This window comes from Achroia grisella, unplaced genomic scaffold (assembly GCF_030625045.1).
Source record: "Achroia grisella isolate CSIRO2021 unplaced genomic scaffold, CSIRO_AGI_Agris_v1 utg719, whole genome shotgun sequence".
NCBI classification, from domain to species: domain Eukaryota; kingdom Metazoa; phylum Arthropoda; class Insecta; order Lepidoptera; family Pyralidae; genus Achroia; species Achroia grisella.
In genome coordinates this window covers 123,247-150,385 of record NW_026713002.1, presented here as the reverse complement: position 1 = coordinate 150,385, position 27,139 = coordinate 123,247, and the positions used below count along the sequence as shown (strand labels likewise).

Here is a 27,139-nt window from a genome sequence, read left to right as displayed (position 1 = left end):
TATTTTCGGTTCTTTCAATCGTATGTTAAACTAGCTGTACGTCCGACTTTGTTCGCGTAGAATTTTGAAATATTACTTTATTTTTCTAATACAAAATATGTTTTCTAAAATAAAAGTAGCCTAGAGTAAGAATAAAAGTAGTAGCAGCAACTGTAGAAAAAATCTGTGTATTAAAAAATAAATTTTAATAGTAATTTTTCACTTGACCTTTCGGCGGCGTCGGCTCGCGGCGGCATTTCCGCGGTTTAACGCACGTGAAAGAACGTGTCGTGTAAAGGCAGCTATTGAGATTCTCTTGGTATCTATCTATATCTAGTACAACTTTTATTACCATTATAATTATATCACTCATTCGTTTATAAGGCAAATAAAAGATATTTAAAAATTTGACGTAAATTGGACGTCAGTTCAAAGTTACAGCGCCCATTTGGTCCCGACCTGTCAGAAACGCAAACTCTGAGCGGACGACCCGTAATTATATTGTAATTTGTGTTTTACCGTGTTTTATAATATATATATATATATAACTAACTAACAATATGTCCACGTGTCTGCTTGTCCGCACGCTTACTAACCCTTGCCTCGTATAGAGCAAGTCGCGACGGAGCAAGCACAAGCCAAATAAGGAACAGTATCAGAGAATAGGTTAGTATTACATTTATTTATTTATTACTGGCCATTGACTATGGGAAAAGAAAAAATAACTTTTTTATAACGAAGGTTAGTTGTAAAGTATATACGAAGCTAAGGAAAATATTTATAAAGTTGTATTCCAGTAACCAAGAAGTAAAATTCAAAATTGGAAGTTAATATGAATGATACTGGCCATTGACAACGGAAAAGAAATAATAACTTCTTTATGACGAAGGTTAGCTGTAAAGTATATATGAAGCCGAGAAAGCAACATTCATAAAGCTGTATCCAATTTACAAAGAAGTAAAATTAGAAAGTCGAAGTGAATTTGATTGGCTGGTTAATGGATTTCCACTATTTTACATATGAATATATAGATATATAGTTATGTTATACAATATCTGTATTTAAAAATATACATTTTAACGAATTAGATGTATTTTGCGGAAATCCATTTCACTACTTAATGGATTTATATAATTTTATTGACTGTTGTGTTGACTACCGCGGATTGGTCGCCGAACAGTCAACACTAGTTTTCCAAGCTATATCAAAACTCTATTCAATGCCTGATGATGCCTCGTTCAAAGACGACACACGTGTCGCAGTATGGGTGTAGACTCAATAACGGTCGGAATTTGATCACCAATAGAGAAGGTTGTAACGGTAGTCAAGTTCCACACTGAATATTTGAGTTTTCACACATGCTAATTGTAGGGGAATTAAACAAAATAATATAAATCTATAACTTGATACGGCACGATGAATTTATGAATGTTATTATTGAGGGAAAGATAGAAGGAAAGAGAATGAGGGGAAGACTAAGGCACAGCTACATGAAGCATGCAAATTAAGGACAGAATTGGAGTCGTGTCGTATCAACGTTTAAAGAGTGGGATGGAAGATCGTGGGAAGTCACAAGAGCTTTAACGACAAGAGCGTTTCTCTCAAAATATGATGTTTTTTTATACCACATAGGTGGCAAAGAAGCATACGCCCCATGTGATGGTAAAGGGTTACCGCACCTATGGACGCCTGAAACACCAATGGTGTCACGGACGCGTTACCGACCCTTAATAAACCTTAATATACCCTTCTTGAAAAACCCTATGCTGTAGTCTCTCGGGAAAGTAGTTCATTCCACAATGTAAGTGTACGCGGGAGCAAGCTCCTCTGAGACCGCACTGTCTGAGACCACTTAGTTCTTGCGTGTGGGGATGAATTCCCTATCGATGGCGACTCGTGCGATGATAAAATGTGGAGTAGGCTTCCCATTTTACTCCCTCAGTTCATCAGCCTGTCCTAAGATATGCCTCCTCCAATAAACTCCATATTCCTCTCTCCAACGCTTTCCTTCTCCATGTTGATCGAACCACAGCCCTAATGATCCAGCCTCTTTTTTCTGTTGCCTTCGTTTCATTTTTTCATCTCTTTGATACCAATCTAAAATATACAACCCGCCTGATGGTAAGCGGTTAAACTAAAATCTCGTAGTCTGAAACCACTGAAACAATCACGAGCTTGAATGTAGTCTTAGAATGTAATAAGTCAACATACTTTGTGTAATTTATATTAGTTTAATATGAGTTTGTCGCGTTAATGGAGTATTTATGTCTGGTCTACATTGCTTGCGAAATGGACGCGCAGCCGCGAGAGCGTCCGCCTGCATTGAAGGTACAACGCGTTATTGTAATTTATATATTATGTATGTATTTAGAAATAGAAATAGTCTTTGGTCACATAAACTGAATAATAATAATACCCCTGGACAATTCTCAGAACATCACGTAAGTAGCAAAGTCCTATTCACAACGTCATCTAGTCCCAAGGTGAGCAGAAGCTCTGCTGTTTCTTTTTTAACTTATATAAATGTATTGAAAATATTTGTATCGGTTTTCTTGTACTCGTAATACAAGCTTTTTTATATCTTGAAAGAGGATTTATGTATTTCATTAAGATTATAATGTTATTTTTAAATAAACAATTGAAGGAGTTGACAGAACGATGTAATACGTAAATAATAATTTAGTATATATATAACACTATTCTTCAAGTCTAAGCCGCCATATTCCCACATTAGATTAGAAATATATATTTATGTGAGTTTTGTGTGTTGCAGGAACATCGCAGCTCGCAGATGCATATGGAGATGGAAGATGACTCGACGTCTGTGAGGTCGGGCGAGACGCCGGACGTCAAGAGTGAGTTTATAACAAAATATAATTACTAATTATTTATTTGATCAAATATACAGTGCAAAATGTGAAAGGATAAAGTCAGGTGGTTTGTTATAGCAGTAGTATTAGACTTTATTATGGATGATAATGGAATGGGGGTGCACCGTTCCATTAACGGATTATTACGGCTACTACTTACGGCCTGCACTAACGGTTTACACTGGTGGGGTAACAGTGGATGAGTATGAGGTCAGGTTATTTAGCCCATCGTGACATATTTAAATAAAGCAAAATTTACAAGGCCATGATCCGGCCTGCTATTTTGTATGGATCAGAGTGCGGGCCCATAAAGGCGACGGATGAGAGACGACTGCATGCAACTGAAATGCGAATATTGAGATGGATATGTGGTGTGACAGGAGTGGATAAGATAAAGAATGAATACATTAGAGGAAGTATGAAAGTGGCGGTGAGGTTGAAGAGTAATCGTCTATCGTGGTATGGGCATGTAATGCGTAGGAATGATGATCATATCCTAAGGACGGTGTTCCATATGAATGTGGATGGTTAAAAGGATACAAGACGACCGAAAAAGACACGGATGGACTGTGTGAAAGATGATATGGTAAGAAAGGAAGTAAATAACGGGATGACTGTGAATAGAGATGAATGGAAAAGAAAAACATATTACACCGACCACAAATAAATGGGATCAGGAAGAAACAGATCATGATGATGATGATGATGTACTAAACCACAATTTCACCGAGGCATTAAAAATGCGTCAAATGTATGTTATTATTATGAATAATGGTGTCCGCCCGCAGTGTCGGAGGCGGAGCCCCCGGCGGGTGCTACGCCTGCGGCCGCGCAGCCCCGGGCGCCGCCCTCGCCCCCCGCCGCCGCCCCCGCAGCCCCCGCAGCCCCCGCAGCCCCCGCCGCGGCCAAGCGACCCCGCGACGACGAACACCCGCCCGCTGACAGGAAAGCGCCTGTAAGTTTTTCTCTCTTTCTTTTGTTTCGTATTGTGCTTGGGATTTTTGTACACAAAATGTGTCTATGACGATATCATAACTATTTTAAATAATAAATAATCAACTTATATTAATAGGATGATTTTATAAAATATTGCTCGGCTGCATCTGAGACTAACATAAACTTCAAAGCTTGGATGATTTAGCCACTTTCAATCAATAAATCAAAAATCTTTCATGCCAATCCTGTAATTGTAATAACTTTACAAATCAATTAAGAGTCTGCAAAAATAGTATGCCCCATTTATCCTGTATGGCATATGTAATCATCTTTAATATAAACTAGGAATAAAAATGGTCCCAGAATAAATCCTTGAGATATAATAGGTGTACCTCAAGGATCTATTCTTGGTCCATTTTTATGTGTGACGCATAAATGACGCGTTAGACGTAGCGCTGCTAAACTTAACTTTCTGTACTGTTTTTTTAGATGCATTACGAACACATTCTATCAATATATGATGCATGCCTGTAGCTGTTACTTTATGTTTTGTCCCCGCAGGCACCGAAGAAAGAGAAAGGTCCCGCCCCGCCGCCGCCCGCCGCCACGCCCCCCGCCTCCCCCGCGACCCGAGCGCCCGCGCCCGCGCCCCCCGCCGCGCCCCCCGCCCCCGTCACCGCCCCCGCCCCCGCAGCCGCCCGCAAGCACCCCGCCCCGCCGCCGCCGTCCGCGCCCGCCACTCCCACGGCCGCAGTCGCCGGCAAGCAGATCGTAGATCAGGTCAGTTACTTTTTTATTTGCTCTCTGTCGTTGTCTGGAGGTTCTTAGGGATGATAATGTAATGGTGCAATTGCCTGCGCTAACGGTTTATGCTGGCGAGGCACCATGGAGGATGATAAGACGTATGAGGTCAGGTCATCATCATTTCATTATCATCCACAAAAAAAACTTAAATCTGTGTTAGGAATTGTTTTTGCAAGCTATAAGACTCGTAATGTTTATGGACAGGTATGTCAAGAAGCAGAAAAGGCGGTAGAAGATAAAAAAACAGATAGTACACCAGAGAAACAAAACGAAATAGTCCATAAACCAAAGCCAACGCCAGAAACTAAAGAATTAAAACCAGAAGTGAACAGAACGGAAAAGGAGTATTCCAGATCAAGTTCAGTAGAAGAAGTGTCCAGAGTGAACACAGACGATAACAGAAGACCGGACACGGATAAATCTAGGTCAAGTTCTATAGAAGAAGTTTCTAGAGTGAGCGCAGAAGTGAATAGATTGCAGAATAAAAAGTTAGACGCAGATAAGTCTAGGTCTGGTTCTGTAGATGAAGATAGAACTGGTGACAGAGTGAACGCAGCCGTGAGTAGAATAGAAAGGTATTCGAGATCCAGTTCAGTGGATGAGAGAGAAAGAATAGAAATAGAGAAGAGGGAGAAGAATGAGAAGAGAGTTAGAGATGAGAAGGAGCAGTGGAGAACAACGCAGCAGAATGCAGTGGAGATTAGGCCGGTCACGGTGAGTTTTGTTATTCATTTCTATTCGAAAATTTTTGCTAACAGTAGACTTTGAAAAGTCCGCGTGTGTACCTCAGTCTCACATATTTCAGCCGCCAAGCCGCTTGCTTTGTAAGATGTTTCGGTTGTAGGGTGCAGATTAGAGAGTGAAATTACAGGATAAGAGGCGTGACATCTTAGTACTCTGGAATGGCAAGCTATGAATGTTCCCACGGATGTAGTGTCAGATAATTTGGTGTCCTTAGTGCTGTTCATGTATATAGTTTATCACTTACCATCAGGTGCAGACAGCTTGTTTACCACTAAATTCTAAGGAATTTAAGTTGGTAATTTTTCTAAATTGCAGCCACCGCAGCAAGTGAGCCAGCCGCAGGTGGTGACGGTGGCGTCCCCGGTGGTGGTGGCGGTGGCGGTCGGCGACAGCGTGGTGGTGGTGGAGCCCAACTCGCTGGCGGCCACGCCCGCAGGTCACGTGACAGTCACCACCACGCACCCGCCAGTCATCAACAACGCCGCGCCGGTACGTACACTGTGACTGTGACTATACAGGGTGATGTTATTTGTATCGTCATATTACTTTAATTAATTCCTCCAGACTGCTCTAATGCTGTCAGCCGCAGCTGGCCTTTACATCTTCACCGGACGATAGGGGGCGAGTGCAGATGGCACTTCAAACAAAGGAAGAACGTAAATCATTATCTTAATCATATTTGTAAACAAGAGTCTACATGACGGTTATAAAACACAAATACTCGCGAGGTCCCGCTCGCCCCGAGGTTAGAAATATAACCGAAGCCCTCAAGTTGTGCTAACTAGTCGCCCCTACGATCGATCCCCCGTCCAATTCAAACGGCGATCGAAATTACGACGGCCTGAGCCGAGGTTTAAACCCCTAGCGGTGCCCGGTACCCGGTCAACTCTCGCTTGACGGATACGTTAAGATACGATATTTCTGTTTGTCGACTGTATTATTTGAAACTCCCAAGTTCTAGACGAAGTAGGTAGTAGTAATACCTAAACCCTAAAGGGTAGTATACGCACCCCCATAAACGATTGTTTCTATTTCCAGCTACCTCCGAATGCGGTGACCATCTCGACCACGCCGCCCATTGCAGACGAGGTGGTAATAGTGGGCGCCGGTTCATCATCAGACGATGATTGCTTCGCGCCCTCCTCGCTTGATTCTCTGGACTGCAACAATTCCTATACAGGTTGGTTGACATGTTTGAACATGTTAATTATAATTTCCCAGGACAATTATCAGCACAATTTTAAGGAAGGTGTTACATATGAATGTGGATGGTTATAAGGACAGAGGAAGGCCGAGATGACTGCGAACAGGGATGAATGGAAGAGGAAACATGTTACGACGACCACAAATAAATGTGATAAGGAAGAAGCAGATGGTGAATTATCACATAGCCATTTAGTGCCAAACAACTTGTGTTATGGGTACTAATATAAAATATGGGTGCTAGACATCTGATAGATATTTTTAAATATATTTTTTTGTAATTATATACATGTTTTTTTTTTTCATAATTATACATGGCTGATCTATTGCACACATTATTCTATAATATTTTTCAAGTTTACTGAAAGAAATCTCTTTTCAGTGATAAGCTCCCCCTAGTACATTACATTTACCTTATTACTGTTATTTTTTCCGGTCGCGTCATGTCGGTCTGCGTAACCAGGGGATTCTTAGTAATGTGGACTGTTGACCCCATTGCTAGCAATGTACCATGTCAGGTTGACCTCCACGCGGTTCTCCCGGGAAACCATCATGATAAATTCTTGGCGAATATGTCACGATGGGCTAACTGACCTGACCTCATGCTCACCTTATCATGCTCCACTGGTGCCCCGCCAGCGTATACCGTTAGCGCAGGCGTGTGCACCATTCCATTATCATCCATAAAAAAACCACTAAACTATATCCCGAGGAGATAAAAAACATCGCTCCTAAGAATATCCTTAAATTTTTATCCCTGATGGGTCTAGACAACAATTTCTGAATAAGGGTGAGCAGAATATATCTGTACAGTTCACAGTGTTACAGGTCTTAGCACCGAACAATAGCCCAAATCCCTCCATTAAAAAAAACACAAAACAGTTATTAGATGTAAATATAAAACGAAATTTGTAACTAACATCCAATGTTCATTTCAGCAGAGAAGGGCCGAGGCCGCCGCCTCGACAGCAGCGAAGTGCTGATCCTGAGTCCTGGTGCCGGAGCAGACTCCGGTGTCTTCGACGAAAGCGCCAACAACGCACTCAACCTGGTAACTTTATTAGAATAGAATAGAATAGAAAATCATTTATTCAAATAAACATAATTTAAGCACTTTTGAATAGTCAACATTTTTTTAAATCTACCGCTTATTCGGAAAGCTGTCTCATCACAAGAAGAATAAGCAAGAAACTTGTGTGTTGCTCTTTTAAACAATCCTTGTATTCTCTCTCTGTATCTATTGTTACATAGCTTATCTAACCTCGCGATGCTTTCTTTTAATATTTATAATAGTATGGTCATTAAAAACTTAGTCACCAGTAAAAGTATTACGACTTTGAAAATTATGGGTTTTTTATTGATGCTAATGGAATCAGTCATTTGCCTGCGCCACCGGATTACGCTGGCGGGATACTAGTGGAATATGATAAGGTCACGAACGAGGTTAGGTCAGTTAGCCTATTGTGATAAATTCTCTAGGAATTTATCAGTCATCTCTCTTGACTCCCTAGAAATTATTTAATCTCTGCTTCTAGTCTCTTTACATTCCCTACTTTCTGGGGCAGTGGAAAATAGAATAGCATAGAAGAAGAATAACTTAATTCTAGCATAGATATAAAAGACTTGGTCTCGTTCAGGATACGTCCCACGTGTCTGTGGTGACGGTGGGCAATGAAGAGGTGCGCGTGCGGGACTCTGCCGCCACACACGTGGCGCTGCAGCCCGACCACCACCATCATCACCACCACCACAATGACCACCACGACCACAGCGCGCAGCCGCCGCGGCTTAGCCCTGACAGCTTCGAGAGGTGAGTTTGATTTACTAAGCAATTTGCCCATCATGGACAGAATTCATCATTCATCCTGATCATCTGGATGAATGGTGGTCTTCCAGAATGATCGTTTTTCCAGAAACTATATATAATATCGAGCCGAAATATATATACAAAGAGAAGCGAAGTCTCGCCTCAAACACTTAGTTTGAGGCGAGACTTCGCTTCGCTTCGTGTGTTCTACCGATTATACAACGGAATTTTCCTGACGAATTGTTCGATATGATGCCTACGGCCACCTTTTACCATCGCACGGCTCGCCATCGACAGGGAATTCATTCCCACACGGTGGAACCTAAGTGGTCTCGGACAGTGCGGTTTCAGAGGAGCTTCCTCCCGCGTACACTTAGATTGTGGAATGAACTACCTGCCGAGGTTTTCTCACGAGACTACAGCATGGGGTTTTTCAAGAAGGGTATATTAAAGTTTCTTAAGAGTCGGCAACGCGCACGTGACACCCCTGGTGCTTCAGACGTCCATAGGCTACGGTAACCATTTACCATCAGATGGGCCGTATGCTTGTTTGCCATCATAGTAGTATAAAAAAAAATACCTTATATATAAAATTCTCGTGTCACAATGTTAGTTACCATACTTCAAACGGCTTGACCGACTTACATTTTAATGTAATTTTATAAGCATACTAGCTGCCCTGGCAAACGTTGTTTTGCCTTAAAATAAAATAAAAAATTAGAGTTAGACTACCCCTAACATTTAGGGGGATGAAAAATAGATGTTGGCCGTTTCTCAGACCTACTCAATACGCTCACAAAATTTCATGAGAATCGGTCAAGCCGTTTATGCCGAGTATGGGAACGAAAACTGTGACACGAGAATTTTATATATAAGATAGAGTAGGTCTGAGAATCGGCTATTATATATTTTTCATAATCATAAAAATAAAAAAATATTAGATATGGACAACCCTAAGGATAACCCTAACATTTTTTTTTATTTTGTTACACATTTTTTTTATGATGTGGTATTAAAAACTACGAACCCTAAATTTTCACCCTTCCACCATCAACCCCCTATTTCTTAATTGCGAAATTTATATGGAAAATCAATGTTTGCGGTACAGCTGTATATTATAACTAGTAAATATATTTTTTTTTTGTTGTGATTTGATTTAAAATCAGGACATATTGTAATGTAGTAAGTGTGTGTTGCAGCCGACGGTCCCAGTCGGACAGCGGGTCGGTAGCGTCGTCGTCGTCACGTGCGCCGCCCGACGCAGACGACCACCACCGACACCACAACGGCGGCAACAGGTACCCACCACCACCACATACCTACCACCACGCGCCACCACAACCCACCAACACTCGTACACAGCCACCACAACCCAACAACACTCGTACACAGCCACCACAACCCAACAACACTCGTACACAGCCACCACAACCCAACAACACTCGTACACAGCCACCACACGCCACGACAACCTGTCACGACACATGCACAGCCACCTCACACCACCATACGCCACATACACAGCGACATCTAGTCCCAAACTAAGCAAGGGCCTTTACCATAAGTATAATATACATACGTGATATATCCCCTCCGATCGATCCCCAATTCCATTTCAAACTGGGATCGAAATTACGACGCCCTGAGCCGAGGTTCGAACCCCTAGCGGTGTCCACTGACTGAAGTATTAACCGTCCATAAGATGGGCAGTCTGTCTGAGTACAACTATTCTGAGATAAAAAGAAAACAGATATTGTGTAGTGGATACTCTACAACAGTTTTTTTATTGAGGGTTTTAGGCTATTTCCAGGTGTGCAAGGTGCAGTGCTACAGGTCTTGCCTGTAGCACTGCGACCTACACAGATCTATTTTACTTGCCCTTTTTCAAAATCCGCTGCCATACAACTGATAGATATACCTTTTTTTTTGTAAATACACATAAAAATATACCTAAAAAACACCCATAATGATACAAACAATAGAATAGAATGGAATAGAAAATCGTTTATTCAAATAAACTTAATTTAAGCACTTTTGAATAGTCAACATTTTTTTAAATCTACCGCTTATTCGGTAGATTTAAAAAAAATGTTGACTATAATAAAAATAAGTTAATTTTACCTAAATGCCGTCTACACAAACAATCGTACTAATGTGGAGAAATGTTTGAATGATGAACATTATATATAAGGTAGATAACACCATACTTTTGTGAGTATGGATGGATGTTTGTTACTCTTTCACGCAAAAACTACTGAACGGATTTTGATGAAACTTTACAGTTGTATAATTTGTATATCAGAATAACATATAGGCTATATTTTGTATTGAAATTTAACATGAGTGAAATTGCGGGCAAAGCTTGTATATGAATAAATACGTAATTATCTTCGAACCAATTTATTCAATAATTATAAATAAAAATTGGTAAAGTGAAATAGTAAAGTGTATTAAAAATGCATTCTTTACTAAACAGGATAAACACGGATCACCAAGGTTTGGAGAACGGAGACCAGGTTGTGCTGAGGAGGAAGAACCAAGATGGGCAGGCCGTCAACAGGATACAAAGGTAAGTCGGTCACGTGATATGTTTTGTATTGTATACTCCATAGTCAGGTCAGATTGCCCTTGGAAAATTCACCAGGAATTTAACATGATGGTTTCCAGGGGGAACCGCGTGGAGGTCCCTAACATGGTACATTGCTAGCAATAGGGTTATTAATCCACATTACTGACAATCTCCTACCCCCAACGTGTATATTTATACCTACTTACATATATATAATAATAACATTAACGATATAAAAAAACCTTAGGAACCTAGTGCATCGCCTAAGGGTACTTGACCCTATAAATGTATTTAGTTTTATGTAATCTCATTGGCAACAATAAATTATTCTTATTCTTAACAAAATAAGGTTCAAATTCAAATTCTTAAATCATTTATTAATGTAGGACATTTTAGCCGCTTATGAACGTCAAGTTTTTACATTATATTTTTTTTCCCTACCGTCCAGTTCGGTTTATAGATCCAATTGAGAAGAACTGGCAAGAAACTCAATTGAATTACTTTTTTTTTAAAATCCAGTTTATTTACAATGCATAGGTATTTATATAGGTGTCTATGTCTAACATTAAATGAAAATCCCGAACATGAAAACTATTGCTATGCACGCTCGTCATTCAAGTAATCGTTTAGTGAGTAATAGGCCTTGCTCAGTAAATATGATTTAACAGATGCTTTGAATTTATTTAAGGGTAATTCCAATATTGGTTTATAACAATATTGGTTGATAATGACCTGAGATTGTTATGGTCAGTTGTAAAGGTAGATCATAAATGCGATGTGTGGGCGATAGTAGTTATGTAGTATGCGTGATATAAATCAAACAATGGATAGAAAATGGTAAATACTTATAATTAAGATGCGTATACAAACGGTTGTAAGTCAAAAAGGTGACAATATAAATATATGACAATTCTAAAAGAAAATCAATTCAAAATTAAAAAAAAACTAAACATATAAGAATGTACAAAGAGATTACAACACAGTGTTTATCATCAGGTCCAAAGAAGATATCCACATGGCAAACCTCAAGAAGAAGACGAGGAAGCGCACGAGAAAGTTCGAGATCGACGGCGTCATCATGACCACCACCACCTCGAAGGTATGAAGCCGATATTTTTTTTTCGGACTACTCTAAATTCTTTGTTGGAACTGGCCTTTATAGCTAGCTTCACAGGATGATAGGGGGCGAGTGTAGATGGCACTCCAAACTAAAGAAGGGACTTATGGAGCGGCTGAGGACATCTACTGCCTGTTTTTTAATATCAATTTCGAATAATAAAGTGATCACAGTGAGCATTGCTGCTAATGCATTTTTGACGAAAGAAAATCTGATCAGTGGACGTAACACGAACCCCTCCCTACAAGCAACACTCGTTCACGAGTATGACGGATGAGCCAGCTATCATTGCTCTCAACCATATTATGGGAGTACCTTTATTTTTTTGATACTCCAGCGTTATTGAGAACAAAATTATTTTTGAACACAATACTAAAAAATTGGAGCGGTGGGAATTATATTACTGTTGTAATAAAATTACAAAAATATATTTTGAAAAATAACTTTTGAATTCAAGGTCATATGGGGAGATGAGGAGAGCGGCCGCACGTGGGACGACCATGCGCTGCGCAAACAGGAGCTGCGCGAGATTAAGATGCTGCAGAAGCAGGAACAGAAGCAGTTCCAGGACCTGAACGCTAAGGAGCAGCAGCTGAGGGAGCAACAGGATAAGAGGTGGGTCATCTGACTGCTGTAATAGTTAACGTAGTAGTCACGTCATTCTTAACGATATAGGTCAATATTGTGGTATAAATTATTTTAAACTAGGCTTAACTATATTTATATAGGCTTCCGTTGAAGAAGCCCTCCTATATGAATAATTTTGCCTATTTTTGCTACATTTTTTACTGCTCACTGTTTCGCTTCTATTGGTCGTAGCGTAATGTTATATAGCTTAAAGTCTTGCTCGGAAAATGGACTGTCCAACTCAAAAAAATCTTTCAATTTGAACTAGAATTTCCCGAGATTAGCGTGTTCAAACCGTTTGGATATGGCTTTTTATGATGCCAACAAAATTCGTTGATTTTGATGTCCTTTCCTGTGGAGTGCTAGTCGCTGATCGATTTTGGGTGCGCTATCGGGCTCCTAGCAATTTTGGGACAGGCGCAGGAGCTCGATACTCGGTTCCCCTATCAACGCGGCACGGAATATAATGATGAGGTGATGCTGGTGTGATGCAGGCTGGAGGCGGAGCTGGCGGCCCTGGCGCGCGCGCACGAGGCCGAGCTGGACGCGCTCGCACGAGGAGGACGCGCCGCCGCCGAGCGAGCCGAGCAGGCGCTCGAGGCAGAGCTGCGGGCCGCCGCCAAGAGGCTGCGGGCCGACCACGAGCGGGACCTGCGACACTTCCGGGACACGCTCAAGCAGGAGCTGCGGCTGCTCAAGCAGGTACCGCACGCTCCCACCCTCACAGCGAGCCGAGCAGGCGCTCGAGGCAGAGCTGCGGGCCGCCGCCAAGAGGCTGCGGGCCGACCACGAGCGGGACCTGCGACACTTCCGGGACACGCTCAAGCAGGAGCTGCGGCTGCTCAAGCAGGTACCGCACGCTCCCACCCTCACAGCGAGCCGAGCAGGCGCTCGAGGCAGAGCTGCGGGCCGCCGCCAAGAGGCTGCGGGCCGACCACGAGCGGGACCTGCGACACTTCCGGGACACGCTCAAGCAGGAGCTGCGGCTGCTCAAGCAGGTACCGCACGCTCCCACCCTCACAGCGAGCCGAGCAGGCGCTCGAGGCAGAGCTGCGGGCCGCCGCCAAGAGGCTGCGGGCCGACCACGAGCGGGACCTGCGACACTTCCGGGACACGCTCAAGCAGGAGCTGCGGCTGCTCAAGCAGGTACCGCACGCTCCCACCCTCACAGCGAGCCGAGCAGGCGCTCGAGGCAGAGCTGCGGGCCGCCGCCAAGAGGCTGCGGGCCGACCACGAGCGGGACCTGCGACACTTCCGGGACACGCTCAAGCAGGAGCTGCGGCTGCTCAAGCAGGTACCGCACGCTCCCACCCTCACAGCGAGCCGAGCAGGCGCTCGAGGCAGAGCTGCGGGCCGCCGCCAAGAGGCTGCGGGCCGACCACGAGCGGGACCTGCGACACTTCCGGGACACGCTCAAGCAGGAGCTGCGGCTGCTCAAGCAGGTACCGCACGCTCCCACCCTCACAGCGAGCCGAGCAGGCGCTCGAGGCAGAGCTGCGGGCCGCCGCCAAGAGGCTGCGGGCCGACCACGAGCGGGACCTGCGACACTTCCGGGACACGCTCAAGCAGGAGCTGCGGCTGCTCAAGCAGGTACCGCACGCTCCCACCCTCACAGCGAGCCGAGCAGGCGCTCGAGGCAGAGCTGCGGGCCGCCGCCAAGAGGCTGCGGGCCGACCACGAGCGGGACCTGCGACACTTCCGGGACACGCTCAAGCAGGAGCTGCGGCTGCTCAAGCAGGTACCGCACGCTCCCACCCTCACAGCGAGCCGAGCAGGCGCTCGAGGCAGAGCTGCGGGCCGCCGCCAAGAGGCTGCGGGCCGACCACGAGCGGGACCTGCGACACTTCCGGGACACGCTCAAGCAGGAGCTGCGGCTGCTCAAGCAGGTACCGCACGCTCCCACCCTCACAGCGAGCCGAGCAGGCGCTCGAGGCAGAGCTGCGGGCCGCCGCCAAGAGGCTGCGGGCCGACCACGAGCGGGACCTGCGACACTTCCGGGACACGCTCAAGCAGGAGCTGCGGCTGCTCAAGCAGGTACCGCACGCTCCCACCCTCACAGCGAGCCGAGCAGGCGCTCGAGGCAGAGCTGCGGGCCGCCGCCAAGAGGCTGCGGGCCGACCACGAGCGGGACCTGCGACACTTCCGGGACACGCTCAAGCAGGAGCTGCGGCTGCTCAAGCAGGTACCGCACGCTCCCACCCTCACAGCGAGCCGAGCAGGCGCTCGAGGCAGAGCTGCGGGCCGCCGCCAAGAGGCTGCGGGCCGACCACGAGCGGGACCTGCGACACTTCCGGGACACGCTCAAGCAGGAGCTGCGGCTGCTCAAGCAGGTACCGCACGCTCCCACCCTCACAGCGAGCCGAGCAGGCGCTCGAGGCAGAGCTGCGGGCCGCCGCCAAGAGGCTGCGGGCCGACCACGAGCGGGACCTGCGACACTTCCGGGACACGCTCAAGCAGGAGCTGCGGCTGCTCAAGCAGGTACCGCACGCTCCCACCCTCACAGCGAGCCGAGCAGGCGCTCGAGGCAGAGCTGCGGGCCGCCGCCAAGAGGCTGCGGGCCGACCACGAGCGGGACCTGCGACACTTCCGGGACACGCTCAAGCAGGAGCTGCGGCTGCTCAAGCAGGTACCGCACGCTCCCACCCTCACAGCGAGCCGAGCAGGCGCTCGAGGCAGAGCTGCGGGCCGCCGCCAAGAGGCTGCGGGCCGACCACGAGCGGGACCTGCGACACTTCCGGGACACGCTCAAGCAGGAGCTGCGGCTGCTCAAGCAGGTACCGCACGCTCCCACCCTCACAGCCGAAGAAAATGAGGAATAACTATGTTATTACACTGTATATGCGGCTCAAAGGACCAACATTGATACTTCGAGCCGGATACTAGTGTTGAATTTCTTTCAGATTACAACTTTTGTATTTATAATACAATTGTGAACACCAAGATATTGACGCCGTCTTTTATCGGTTTAAAATATATATTATAATTGTGAAATTGTCTGTGTGTTCAGGAGGTGGAGCTGGTGGCGAAGGAGCGGCGCAAGGAAGCGTACCGTCAGCGTCGAGCCCGCCTCGACGCCGAACAGGCGGAGAGAGAGCGAGCGTTCGTAGCCGCGCTGGCCGACGGCGGCGATGCGCTGCTGCGGAGACTGCACGACTCACATCGAGAGCGGCAGGCGCTCGCAGACCGCCAGTACCTGCAGCAGCGGCAGCAGGCACGTACACGGACGGACAGACAGACAGACAGACACACACACACACACGGCGGCCACGCGCTGTTGCGGAGACTGCACGACTCACATCGAGAGCGGCAGGCGCTCGCAGACCGCCAGTACCTGCAGCAGCGGCAGCAGGCACGTACACGGACGGACGGACAGACAGACAGACAGACACACACACACACACACGGCGGCCACGCGCTGTTGCGGAGACTGCACGACTCACATCGAGAGCGGCAGGCGCTCGCAGACCGCCAGTACCTGCAGCAGCGGCAGCAGGCACGTACACGGACGGACGGACAGACAGACAGACAGACACACACACACACGGCGGCGACGCGCTGCTGCGGAGACTGCACAACTCACATCGAGAGCGGCAGGCGCTCGCAGACCGCCAGTACCTGCAGCAGCGGCAGCAGGCACGTACATGGACGGACGGACAGACAGACAGACAGACACACACACACACGGCGGCCACGCGCTGCTGCGGAGACTGCACGACTCACATCGAGAGCGGCAGGCGCTCGCAGACCGCCAGTACCTGCAGCAGCGGCAGCAGGCACGTACACGGACGGACGGACAGACAGACAGACAGACACACACACACACACACACGGCGGCCACGCGCTGCTGCGGAGACTGCACGACTCGCACTGAGAGCGGCAGGCGATGACGGCTTCGATGGTCTAGTGGTTTAGCTAACACACGGTTTACATCCGATGGTCGAGGATTCGTTTCCTCGCACATTTGTATTCATGAGTAAACACCCAAATCGATACCAACAATTGACAGTAGTTTTAAGACTCATTGTTTGTACGTATGTCCTCAACAGATAATGCGTACTCGAGAAGCGGCACTTTGGGAGTTGGAAGAGAAGCAAATCCACGAGAGGCATCAGCTCGCCAAGCGGCAGCTGAAGGATGAGTTTCTGCTGCGGCGGCACCAGATGCTGGTCAGGCACGACAAGGAGTTGGAGCAGATCAGAAGGTGAGTTTATCCTGAGTGATAAAACCTATATATTAACTAGCTGTGCCCGCGGCCTTGTCCGCAAGAATTTTGCAATATTACTTTGTTTTTCTAAAATTAAAGTAGCCTAAGTTATTATTATTTCAGCTACCTGCCAATAAAAGTACCATCAAAATCGGTATAACCATTAGAGAGATTACCCGAAACAAACAGACAGACAGACAGACAAAAATTGTAAAAAATGTTATTTTGATGTTACGTACCGCATTTACATTCATATGCATGTAGTAAAAAACGGTTTAATAATTACAAACAGACACTCCAATTTCATTTATATATATAGACTAGCTTTTGTCCGCGGCTTTGCTCGCGTTATTTTATCCCCTTAAGGGTGGAATTTATCAAAATCCTTTCTTTGGGGATGCCTACGTCATAGTAGCTTTGTGCATGCAAAGTTTCATCCCGATCTGTTTAAAATTGACAAAGTTTCATACAAACTTTCATCCCCTATTTTAACCCCTTGGGGGTAGAAATAATCAAAATTCTAGCGGATGCCTACGTCATGATATCTACCTGCATGCCAAATTTCAGCCCGATCCATCCAGTGGTTTGGGCTGTACGTTGATATATCACTATGTCAGTCACCTTTGAGTTATATATATTTAGATAAGAAAACCAGGGCTACAATAAACACCTGTTATATTTAAATAATATTAATTATTTAGAAAAAACACTCGCAAAGAAGAGGAATTGGCTAAGTGTCAAACGTTAGAGAAGCGATCGTTACCGAAGCGGATTCGAGCCGAGCAGAAAGCTAGGGAGATGATGTTCAGAGAGTCTCTGCGGATCAGCGCCATTCCTGGCCAGCACGACGACGACCGGGAGAAACTGAAGAGGGTATGAGGTTTTTTTATACCATAGTGGTGGTAATCATGTATATAGTCTATGGCGATTTAAAATAGAATAAAAATAAAGATATTTTTTCTCCATCATTACATGATGTGGTTGCAAAGTTAGTATATATTAGAACATTGTAATTATAATAATAATAATATTATATTCTATCTTCATCACATAACTCATCCATGCTTGACGACCTCGGTGGTCCAGCGGTCTAGTACACCGCTTTACGACCGATGGTCGCGGGTTCGATTCCTCGCACGGCACAAACATTTGTATTCATGAGTATGATTGTTTGTATCGGTCTGGGTGTTTTCTATATATAATATGTATGTATTTACAAAAAAAAAAAAAAAATATCTATGTATTTGTATCAGTTATCTAGTACCCATAACACAAGCTTTAGCTAGCTTAACTTGGGTGTAGATGGCGCTGTGTGAATTGTCCTAAGATTATTATTATTATTATCATTATTATTATGCTTGGCTAAGGCCCGCGTGTTTGAATATATTACCCCCATAAAAAGGGAGATATATATAATAATATATTTATTCATTTTTACACAATGTCACTAATTTAGAGGCCGTGACATCTGTGCTAGGAATTGTCTTTTTTATTTTTAGTTACTGAATAAGATTGCAATTGATGAGAGTGAAAATACTTTAGTTAAAAGTTAAATTTCCATGTATTTTCCATTACATTTGATTCTAGAATATATAACATATTTGCTTTTTATATCTAAACTAGCTATTGCCCGCGGCTTCGCTCGCGTTAATTTATCCCCTTAAGGGTGGAATTTATCAAAATCCTTTCTTAGGGGATGCCTACGTCATAGTAGATTTATGCATGCAAAATCTCAGCCCGATCGGTTTAAAATTGACAAACTTTCATCACCTATTTTATCCACTTGGGGGTAGAATTAATCAAGATCCTTCCTTAGCGGATGGCTACGTCAAAACATCTACCTGCATGCCAAATTTCCGCCCGATCCGTCCAGTGGTTTGGGCTGTGTGTTGATAGATCACTATGTTAGTCACCTTTGAGTTATATATATTTAGATAGCAACAGAATTATCATATACAGCCTAAACAGCTACTGCAGATTAGTAAATATGTGTATAATATATGTATAATTTGTGTACATAGTCGTGAATTTTCAATTAAAAATATATTATTGTTATAGTTCCAAGAGAATGAGAAGAAAAGATACAGAGCGGAGCAACAGAGACTGGCCACCAAGCACGCGAAAGCCAGGGAGGAGCTGAAGGCAGCCGGAGAGGTATATAATATGATAATAAATAAATACTATAGTCTGTCTTTTAATCTCAGAGACTAAATTGCCAGGTGTACATTTAACATACAAAATTAATAAATATAAACACACATAAAATTTTCAAATATTGCCACCAGTTGTAGTGTGGTAGTGCTGTACCTGCAATACCCATTTGTTTAATCGTAATTTTTTATTATAACATATTAGTTTTAAAGCTTTACATGACGTCTCCACAACAGATTTTCAAAAAAAATTTCCGAGTAACCTATCAAATTGGTAATTAATATTAATTTCCTATTGTGTCACAATTCGATTTAAAATTCCAAAATCCTGGCAATTTTGGTAATGTCACATTTGAATGTTCCTGTTGAATTACTCTATCTATTGCTAAAAACTGAAGTAAAATCCGTTGCGTAAGTTAAAAGATATAAGCGAAGAAACACCGGCGGCGACTTTGTTTTATAGTATGTTAAGATAATGTTTTTACATCGCCAGGCTTTAGTACGTGAACTGGAGCAATATCAGAATGAGAAACGGAAGGCGCTCATGAACCATGAGGCGAACAAGATCAAGACGGTTGAGGAGAAGTACTCGCTCGAACTGAAGGAGTGGAGGGCGACCCTCGGACAGAGGAAGATGGTGAGTCTATTTGAACTCCAAACTTAAAGACAGAATTATTTGCTCATGTAGGACTTTTCGACTTGGTGTGATAACTCGGTGAATTCCTCTTCGGTAACAGTATACGCTGGTGCCCCACCAGTACAGAGGTGGTAGGTCAGGTGGACTTTCATTATGAATACACCAGGGATTCTAAAAAAACTCATTTATTCATATAGGACCTTTCGACCTCTTGTGATTATTCAATAAATTCCTCTTTGGTAATATGTATAAGTAATAGGTGATAGGTCAGGTGAACTAGCGTGGTGAAATACACGAGGAATTCTGAAAATCAAATTAAATATAGAAGGGGCGGGTGGAAATTGATCATCAAGAGTTTTAGTTTGTTAGTAATACAATCAAGAATCATTATGTTCTCATTTATCAGTAATAAATATTTAAGGATCCGCCTGATATAAACTAGCGGGGCACCAGTGGAGGATGTTAGGATGTAGGATGAGCATGAAGTCTGATCAGTTAGCACATCATAGCAGATATACCAGAATTTGACTACGATAGGGTTCTGAGGGGGATACAAAGAGGTGGTCATATCATTCTTCATTACAAATGGACCTAGTTCTCGTTACAGAAAATCCGTAAGTCTAGGGTCTGAACTAAGTCTAAGAGCTTATAATACAGATCGCAAGGGTCTAAAGGGTCTTACAGTTTAATATATATTGGTATGTGCATGAATATTGCATCTGAAATTGTAAAGCATGTTTGTATACGTAGTACTGGAGTTAGTGTTTATTTAATTTACGTGTTCAACGGGCGTCGTCATTATTTCGTTTCGTTGCTGTGTCCTAGGCCAATTCCTGTTTAATCCAGTTATTGATAACTTTGTGAGATTTGTATTAATGTAGTGTTTAATAATTTCACTTTTTTTATACTACATTCTTAAACGGTTATCGTAGCCTTTTGACGCCCAAATACCATACCAATATAATATGCATGTGGGCATATACGTGCGCGTTGAATGCAATATTTTAGAGGTCTGTCAAATATTTGGATATCTATTTTTTATATATGAAATATTCAAGTTCTTTACAATATTGGTTTTAGTATAATTTAATTTTAAATTGTGTGAACTAAATGGACTAAGTGCATTATATGTTGATGGTCTGTCAAATATTTTAATCTATTTTAAAGAAATAATCAAGTCTTTCTTTACAATATTAGTTTAAACAATATTTTAATTTTATATTGTATGAATTAAATGGACCCTATCTCCAGTACTATATGTGGGTTACGCATGTACATTGCCGCTTGGTAACACTAATCAGGTGATGGGAACGATGGAACATTATATTGTACAGCATCCGGTGATAGTCATTCCTTTACAGACATAGGTTTTGAGACGCGAGACATCTTTTAGGCTTTATATTATATTGGCATTTTGTTTGGTTGCCATTTGGCTGAGTGTCAATCCTAATGATAGCTCAGAGGTTACGGATTAACAATCTCCCAAAATGCCTGAAATGGAAAAATACTGTAGGATAAAGTGCAGTCCAGTTCTTAATATCTTAACATAACGCTTGAGGCATCATTTAAAATAAAACTCATGCACTCAGTGGACTGCAGACTTGCATAGTCATTTAACAACCTTGCTGATTGCGTATATACACGAGGAACAAAATTTGTTTGGTAGGTGAGTAGATACGAGTAATTTTGGTTGTGCAAATCGCAAGTATGATTTATACATTCTAGTAATGTAATGTATAGAGTGTAAAGAATTTATTTTCTAAACCGCCTTGAACATTCCATGATTGGACGTTAATATATATTTTAAATAATTTCAATTTATATTTATTAAAATAACTTGTATTTAAAAAAAATTGAAATATTAGGCATACTATATATATATATACTTCTTGGGAACGTATTAGCAGTACCATAGACAATATATTTTCTGTTATCTGTGAGACTGTTCACGAGTATATAGACAACGGTTATAGCGGTTCGTTAATTATCATCAGCTTGGTCATTCAGTTACCTAAAAAATATAGTAAATATTACGCATTGTCAAAAATGTAAATTTTAGGTAAAAAAAATAAATATGACAAAGAAATAAGTATCCTCAAAATGGCTTACAAAATTGACATTCTCAACCAGTCTAAGTGTTGTCATCGCGTCTCAAATTCACGGAAAATTACGGGATAAGAGGCATCTTAGTCGTGGCAATGGCAACGCATGAGTGGTACCACGGCTGTCATGATAACGTGATGTCCGTAGTGCTGTTCATGTATATAGGCGACGGTTACCACTTACCATCAGGTTGGCCGTCAGCTTGTTTGCCATTACCTAAAAGGCGGTGGATATATGTTTGTGTCGTCCCGATAGTAACGCGACTAAACGCGACCATTTCTACACAGAATCAAATAAAGTACTTCGAGGAGGAACTCGATAACCACGAGAAAAAGTTCCAAATACCCATTCCGGACAGGGAGTCGTATCTAAACGTGCCGTGGCCGGAGAACGTCCTGCAACACTTCCTCAACAGCTACCACCAGAGGAGCTCCTTCATGGGCTCGCTGTCCAGATCCAGGACTAGCCTAAACTTCCTCTCCAACTCAAACACTCCAAGTCTGGACAGGAGACTAAGTACAAGCCCCCCACGGGGGAAACCACTCAAAAGAGACAAGTTGACTAAAGCCCAGAAATTCGGGTCCACATCGAACCTGAAACTGGTTTCGGAGAAAGTGTCAGGTTACTCAGTCTTCGGATCGGATGGGAGGAGAACACCGATCATGGCGTACGGGGACGACGTGCCAAATGAGATGCAAGAGACCATGACGTTGGATCGAACAACGCAGAAGAAAGAGAAGAAATACTACCGGCAAAGCATGTCAGAACAGTTAATGGCACAGATAAACACGGAGACCACGATGAAAAGGAGCATATCGCAGCAGAGTCTGAAACAGGATATAGCAATGGAAGCTATGATGATCGATATGCCATCGTTAGAAGGCGAGAGGTACGGCACGGTGAAAAGTTCGAGCACAATATGTAGCGATGATAGCGAGATAGACGGTGCTAGCAGTAAACATTTTAGCCGATGGGGACCAGTTAGGGGATCAAATAGTTACTCAAACACCGAAGTGCCTGTAAGTCAGTTGTCCACGTTGAATCTGAGAGCGTCTATTAATGAAAAGGGAAGCAAAGATAAGAATAACTGAGCTTATATGAACGGTACTAAATTATCTTTTGAAACTGGGCACAGATCTATCCCTGTAAGTGAAGTGGTTTTAGAACCGCATAGTAATGGACCTTTTACGAACGTTGTTGACCGCAGCTGGCCTTTAAAGCTTCAACGATCGAGTGCAGATGGCATTCCAAACCCGCGAAAGGGATTATGGAGTGGCTGAAAGCCAACTCTTGCCTGACGGATATGATTTTAGCCTGAAGGCATCGCTAGGGATTTGAAATCCAACTCAAGCGTCGTAGTTACGATTCGTTTTTGAATTGGACGGGACATTGCAAGGATTGTATTGACTTGATTGGGTATATTGTTAGGGAATAGGGTCACACCCACTTTTCTTTATCGACCGCGACCCCAGCAAGCGGGCAGTCCTCAAAGCGTGGGGGACTCTTTTCAGTTTGGTGGTGACGCACCGAGGGTACACTCTCCCTAGATCAATCTCATTTATAACAATGTATTACGGGCTTATGTATTAGATAAATAACTCAGTAGCTTGACCCTATTGTCAGGGGTTAGAGGTTTAGATCAGTGCCCAGCAGGCGTGTCTATTGTCAGCGAAAAAAGGTGTTAAAAACCATAGACTCGACTAGATCAGGCTATTAATGTATTTTTAATAACAAAACGGTCCTATTTCTGTTTTGGTAGCATTGTCTACATTCTTAATTGCTTGATTCTTATATATTTACTCATTGTATTACGCTAAGTTCAATTTAAAAGACATTATAATATATAATTAATTAAGTATTTAAAAGCATTCCATTATTATTGTTATAAAGATGTAGGTTTAATAAATAAGTTTGTATTAAGAAATATGTGTCATATTTTATAGTTATTTTTTTGTATGTGAGTTTGGAGAATTTTGCATCTAATTGGAATATATTCATAGATAGATATATAAATTCTTTTAAACCAATTACAGAGACATGGTATACATGAGTTACAGAAAATATTTGGTTTAGTAATAATAATATGTATATTTAATTATTGGTTATGTTATTATTCTGGGTATATTTCTGGGTCTAGAAAAATCTGGAGATTTTGCCAAACTGAAGAGGAAACGCCACTACATATCCTATGTGGTTGTAGCCCACTTATGCATAAACGTAATATCTCCTTTGGAAAGATTACACTCTATCCTGAGGAGATAAAAAACCATCGCTCCTAAGAATATCCTTCAATTCGTGTACCTCACGGGTCTAGCGAACTTTGAAGGACCTGCACAATAGATATATGTAGGTTGCATCGCGTACTGAACGCACGTGGTCGCGCACGGGGTAGTGCGAGCGTGTTTCCACTTGAATTGTATTAAAATTAAGTTTGTTTAAGCAGAAAAAGTAAAATAATACTTCTAATTTTCTATTAATTACAAAAACATTAGTGTTCATTTTCAAACTTCACTTGTACCTACTGTCTATCAATGTGTTAAAAAAAACAATGCGTTATTCATCCAGTATTGGTACAAATGTTCCAATGAGCATAGCAAATGATTTTCCAAACTCAAATACAGCCCGTTGACTTCCAAATAGTCTAACTACTAAGGGCTACGTTTACATTCAGCCGCTTCCCCTGCCACTCGCGCTGGCGGAAATATTGCCGGTCGACAACTGAGCGAGAGGGCTGAATGTAAAAATACGCTGCCACTCGCGCTGCCAGTCCTTTGACTCGCGCACGAAAAACCGACAATCGAGGGAGCGCCGGGCAGCGCGAGTGGCAGCGCCAATGGCATGGGAAGTGTTTCCACTCGTGTTTACACTCTCGCGCTGCTCACTTCCCTGCCCACTCGGGCTGAGTGTAAATTGGGCATAAAGCTTTCACTTCCATTTATCAGTATTAGAGTTACAAATTAAGTTAGCAATGAACTCCATTGAAACACGTGATTTCTCTTGTGAGATGTAAATGTATGAGTCTGTATTAGAGCCTTATTACACGATCAAATCAAATCGAAAATATTTTCTTCGTGTAGGGGGCCGTTCAAGTATTACGTAAGCATATATTGCAATTATTTACCCCCCTTCCCATCCCCCTTGTCAGCAAAAGTAAGCAAAGCTCTTACCCTCTCCTCCCATGCTTACGTAAACATTTTTCAGTTAACGTATTGTTTTTTTTTTTGCAAAGACAATGTGAGGGTTGCCATTCGCGAAAAAAACGAAAAGAACTCCCGATTACGTAATCATCATCTAGACTACCCTACCCCCCATGTTATCCAAAATAAGCAAAGCAAAGAACCCCCCAATAGTGCTTATGTAATACTTGAACGTCCCTTAGGGCATTTTAGCCGCTTATGAAAGTCAGATACGTCAAATATATTTATATAATCAATATGTCCCTCGTCATGCACGATGTTTTAGATTATATATACTGTTCGATGACATTATGAAATCAATGTATTTGATAATTGATAATTGTAGTCATGTACAACATTTATTTGAAACTAGCTACATTTGTACATCTATTATATAAATATATAAACAGTCCTCTTGAATCACTCTATCTATTAAAAAACATCTTCAAAATCCGTTGTGTAGCTTTAAAGATTTAAGCGTACATAGGGACGGACAGACAGCGACAGCGACTTTGTTTTATAATATGTAGTGAAGAATACGAGCTGAGTTTGTTGTCAGTTCTTCTCATCTCGAAATCACTCCGAACTGACGGTATATTTGACATGAGTCTGTAATAGACCTACACGAATGAAGATATTTCAAATTTGAATTTTGTATGTAATAAGTCTCTAAAATATTTATTCGAGTGCTCAAAGCAAGATGGCGTTGTTTAAGTTCCTACGTGGGCAACGCGACGCGAATGCGATATATCGTAACGATGCTATATTTGTAACTAGCTACACACCCCGGCTTCGCACGGGTGTACATGTATTATACAAACCTTCCTCTTGAATCACTCTATCTATTAAAAAAAACGTAGTTTTAAAGATTTAAACATACATAGGGACGGACAGACAGCGACTTTGTTTTATACTATGTAATGATAATATTAAACAGTTTTAAATTTTTTAATCACAGTAGTTGACAATTATACAAATTATTCTATATAAGCGGGGTATATAATAATAATAATCGAGGACAATTCACACAGCACCATCTAGACCTAAGTTAAGCTCGCTAAAGCTTGTGTTATGGGTACTAGTTAACTGATACAAATACATAATTCCACACTTATTATACATAGAAATCACCCAGACCGATAGAAAGTATCATACTCATGAATATAAATGTTTGTGCCGTACGAGGAATCGAACTCGCGACCATCGGAAGCAAAGCGGTGTGCTAAACCGCTAGATCACTGAGGCCATCAATATAAACTATATAGATTTAGAATTAGTTCAATTAATTCAGTAGACTTTGTCATACCGCTTCATTGACGAGATTTTTTTGTCTTGGTGAAGCAATAATAAATTTATGCAAATGAAATCATTTGTGCACGGATGTTTTTAACAGTTTGTTCATTAAATACAAAGGACGCAATACCTTTGTATTTAATGTGATTTATGATCACAGCAATAAAGAAATTACCATAACAAAAGATCTCAAATGTCTCGACCATTACTAATTTTAGATTCTATAGGTGTTGGTCTCAATGGCGGCGGTATCACTTACCATCAGGTGAGCCGCAAGCTCGTTTGTCCCCTGTACTATAAAAATCATAACAATTACTAGAATTGAATGTAATTTAATTTATGGAGGGCCTCTAGTAATAGTGGAATTAGACAAATAGTATTAATGACTAGCTGACACGCCCAACTTCGTCTGCATCACACTTACAGCATTTACTTGACATTTAACATTATATTTCACCCAATTGACAGAATATCTTTTTAAATTATAACCTATGTGTTATTCTGATGTATTAGCTATATTACTGTAAAGTTTTTTTTGAAGAGTAACAAACATCCATACATCCTTCCATCCATTCATACTCACAAACTTACTTTTAAATTATAACCTATGTGTTATTCTGATGTATAAGCTATATTACTGTAAAGTTTACAGTTTTTGAAAGAGTAACAAACATCCATACATTCATTCATACACACAAACTTTCGCGTTTATAATATTAGTAGTAAGACTTGTAAGATATATCAGCAAATGAAATTATCTTATATCTTTTCGCAATTATCGCATCGCATGCCCACATACGGCATTGATTCGCCACGTTCCATTAGTTTTAGATTGTAAACATTCGATGTGCCTAATCACAAAGCCTTTACGCTATAATAGTGTTAATATTTATAATAATATATGCTGTAAACATCGAGGT

At 42.5% G+C, this 27,139-nt stretch overlaps 1 protein-coding gene across 1 annotated transcript in view; it reads left to right on the top strand.

Moving 5' to 3' along the window:
• The window catches only part of LOC131850210 (serine/threonine-protein kinase 10), a 60,955-nt gene extending 37,432 nt beyond the window's left edge, over positions 1–23,523 (top strand). Inside the window, exons 9-27 of the mRNA XM_059200381.1 lie at positions 2,753–2,834; positions 3,638–3,804; positions 4,347–4,565; positions 4,794–5,303; positions 5,649–5,822; positions 6,372–6,513; positions 7,475–7,587; positions 8,174–8,346; positions 9,543–9,641; positions 10,820–10,912; positions 11,909–12,011; positions 12,487–12,644; positions 13,151–13,358; positions 15,664–15,867; positions 16,703–16,857; positions 17,562–17,733; positions 18,919–19,014; positions 19,504–19,647; positions 22,038–23,523. Coding sequence (XP_059056364.1) covers positions 2,753–2,834; positions 3,638–3,804; positions 4,347–4,565; positions 4,794–5,303; positions 5,649–5,822; positions 6,372–6,513; positions 7,475–7,587; positions 8,174–8,346; positions 9,543–9,641; positions 10,820–10,912; positions 11,909–12,011; positions 12,487–12,644; positions 13,151–13,358; positions 15,664–15,867; positions 16,703–16,857; positions 17,562–17,733; positions 18,919–19,014; positions 19,504–19,647; positions 22,038–22,841 — 3,816 coding nt within the window. The 3' untranslated portion in view covers positions 22,842–23,523. The remainder of the gene's footprint in view (positions 1–2,752; positions 2,835–3,637; positions 3,805–4,346; positions 4,566–4,793; positions 5,304–5,648; positions 5,823–6,371; positions 6,514–7,474; positions 7,588–8,173; positions 8,347–9,542; positions 9,642–10,819; positions 10,913–11,908; positions 12,012–12,486; positions 12,645–13,150; positions 13,359–15,663; positions 15,868–16,702; positions 16,858–17,561; positions 17,734–18,918; positions 19,015–19,503; positions 19,648–22,037) is intronic.
• Positions 23,524–27,139: the final 3,616 nt, after the last annotated feature.